The following is a 1,181-nucleotide window of genomic DNA, read 5'->3' on the forward strand; positions in this document are numbered from 1 at the left end:
AGGGAACACCACAGAGAACAAAGAACACCACAGAGAACAAGGAATACCGCAGAGAACAAGGAATACCACAGAGAACAAGGAACACCACAGAAAGTAGGGAACACAACAGAGAATGCCACAGAGAACAGGGAACACCATGGAGAACTGGGAATAGCACAAAAACAAGACAGGAAGTTTGTTAGAGGAGTACAATGCCAACATCCCAGCTCCAAGATACTTGGTTCTACAAACAACTGGGGAAATGTTTACTCTCCTGTGAACTGCACTGTTTTCTTATTTTGGCTAATTTACAGTTAGTTTATGGATAGATAAGGTTGGTTCCTATGACTTAAGTACCATCGTTGGGTTTGGATCTGTTAGAGTTAGTTTACTCCTCTGTGAAATGGGTTGTTTTGTCCTTGGCATAAGATTAAATAAAGTTATGTGGGTTTGTTAATTTATAGTTAGTTATGGTTAGTTTCCCTTCCTGTTAACTGAAGTATTCTGTCATTGGGTTTGAATTAGTTAGGGTTAGCTTACAGTCCAAAAATTAATGTTTTTAAAGAATATGTTTGATCAATTCAATCGATTTGGAGATGACTTGACATTTCACTAGTCTGAGTACAGATATGATGGCAGGTGTGCAGGTGCTTTCTTCAATTGACATTTGAGGCCCTGCTGATCTGGGCGCAGATCCAGTCATTGTGTCATCCTGAATATTTTACTAACAGAGGACCTTTGGTCTGCAGTTGGTAACAGTGTTATCACCTATAGTGACGTAGTCTGCAGACTCTTCGAAGCAGTGAGCTGCAGAAACAACCCATCGATCCGACACCAGAGTCCCTCCACAGAAACCAAAACCACCAGCCCTGTGGATCAGAACCTGGACAAACAGTTTAAACACAAACAATTCACAGAAGAAAAACATTTTTACATCTTTATTTTTCAGCAAATTACAGCAGTTTTTTTCTGACCAGGCAGTAAAATAAGACAGCTGACATCACACCTGCCAGGGACTCCCTCCTAGCCTCTCCAGGTTCCCTCCCACGATACGAGGAGATAGCTCCGCCCCCTTCCGCTCCCTCTGCTCTGTCTCATTACCACCTGTCCAGCATGTTGTTGCGTTCAGTGTCCTGTACTCCTCAGATGACTCTATGGTGTTGTGTTCAAGAACTCCTTGGTCTGTGGTGTTGTGTTCAAGA

At 42.5% G+C, this 1,181-nt stretch overlaps 1 protein-coding gene across 1 annotated transcript in view; it reads right to left on the reverse strand.

Annotated features, from left to right (window-relative positions):
• Nucleotides 1-1,181, reverse strand: part of LOC119411452 (coagulation factor X) — an 8,572-nt gene that overhangs the window by 1,677 nt on the left and 5,714 nt on the right. The window contains 2 exon segments of the mRNA XM_037678404.1: nt 748-862; nt 986-1,178. Coding sequence (XP_037534332.1) covers nt 748-862; nt 986-1,178 — 308 coding nt within the window.

The sequence above is a fragment of the Nematolebias whitei genome, chromosome 6, assembly GCF_014905685.2.
Source record: "Nematolebias whitei isolate Nwh7 chromosome 6, NemWhi1, whole genome shotgun sequence".
Lineage (NCBI taxonomy): Eukaryota > Metazoa > Chordata > Actinopteri > Cyprinodontiformes > Rivulidae > Nematolebias > Nematolebias whitei.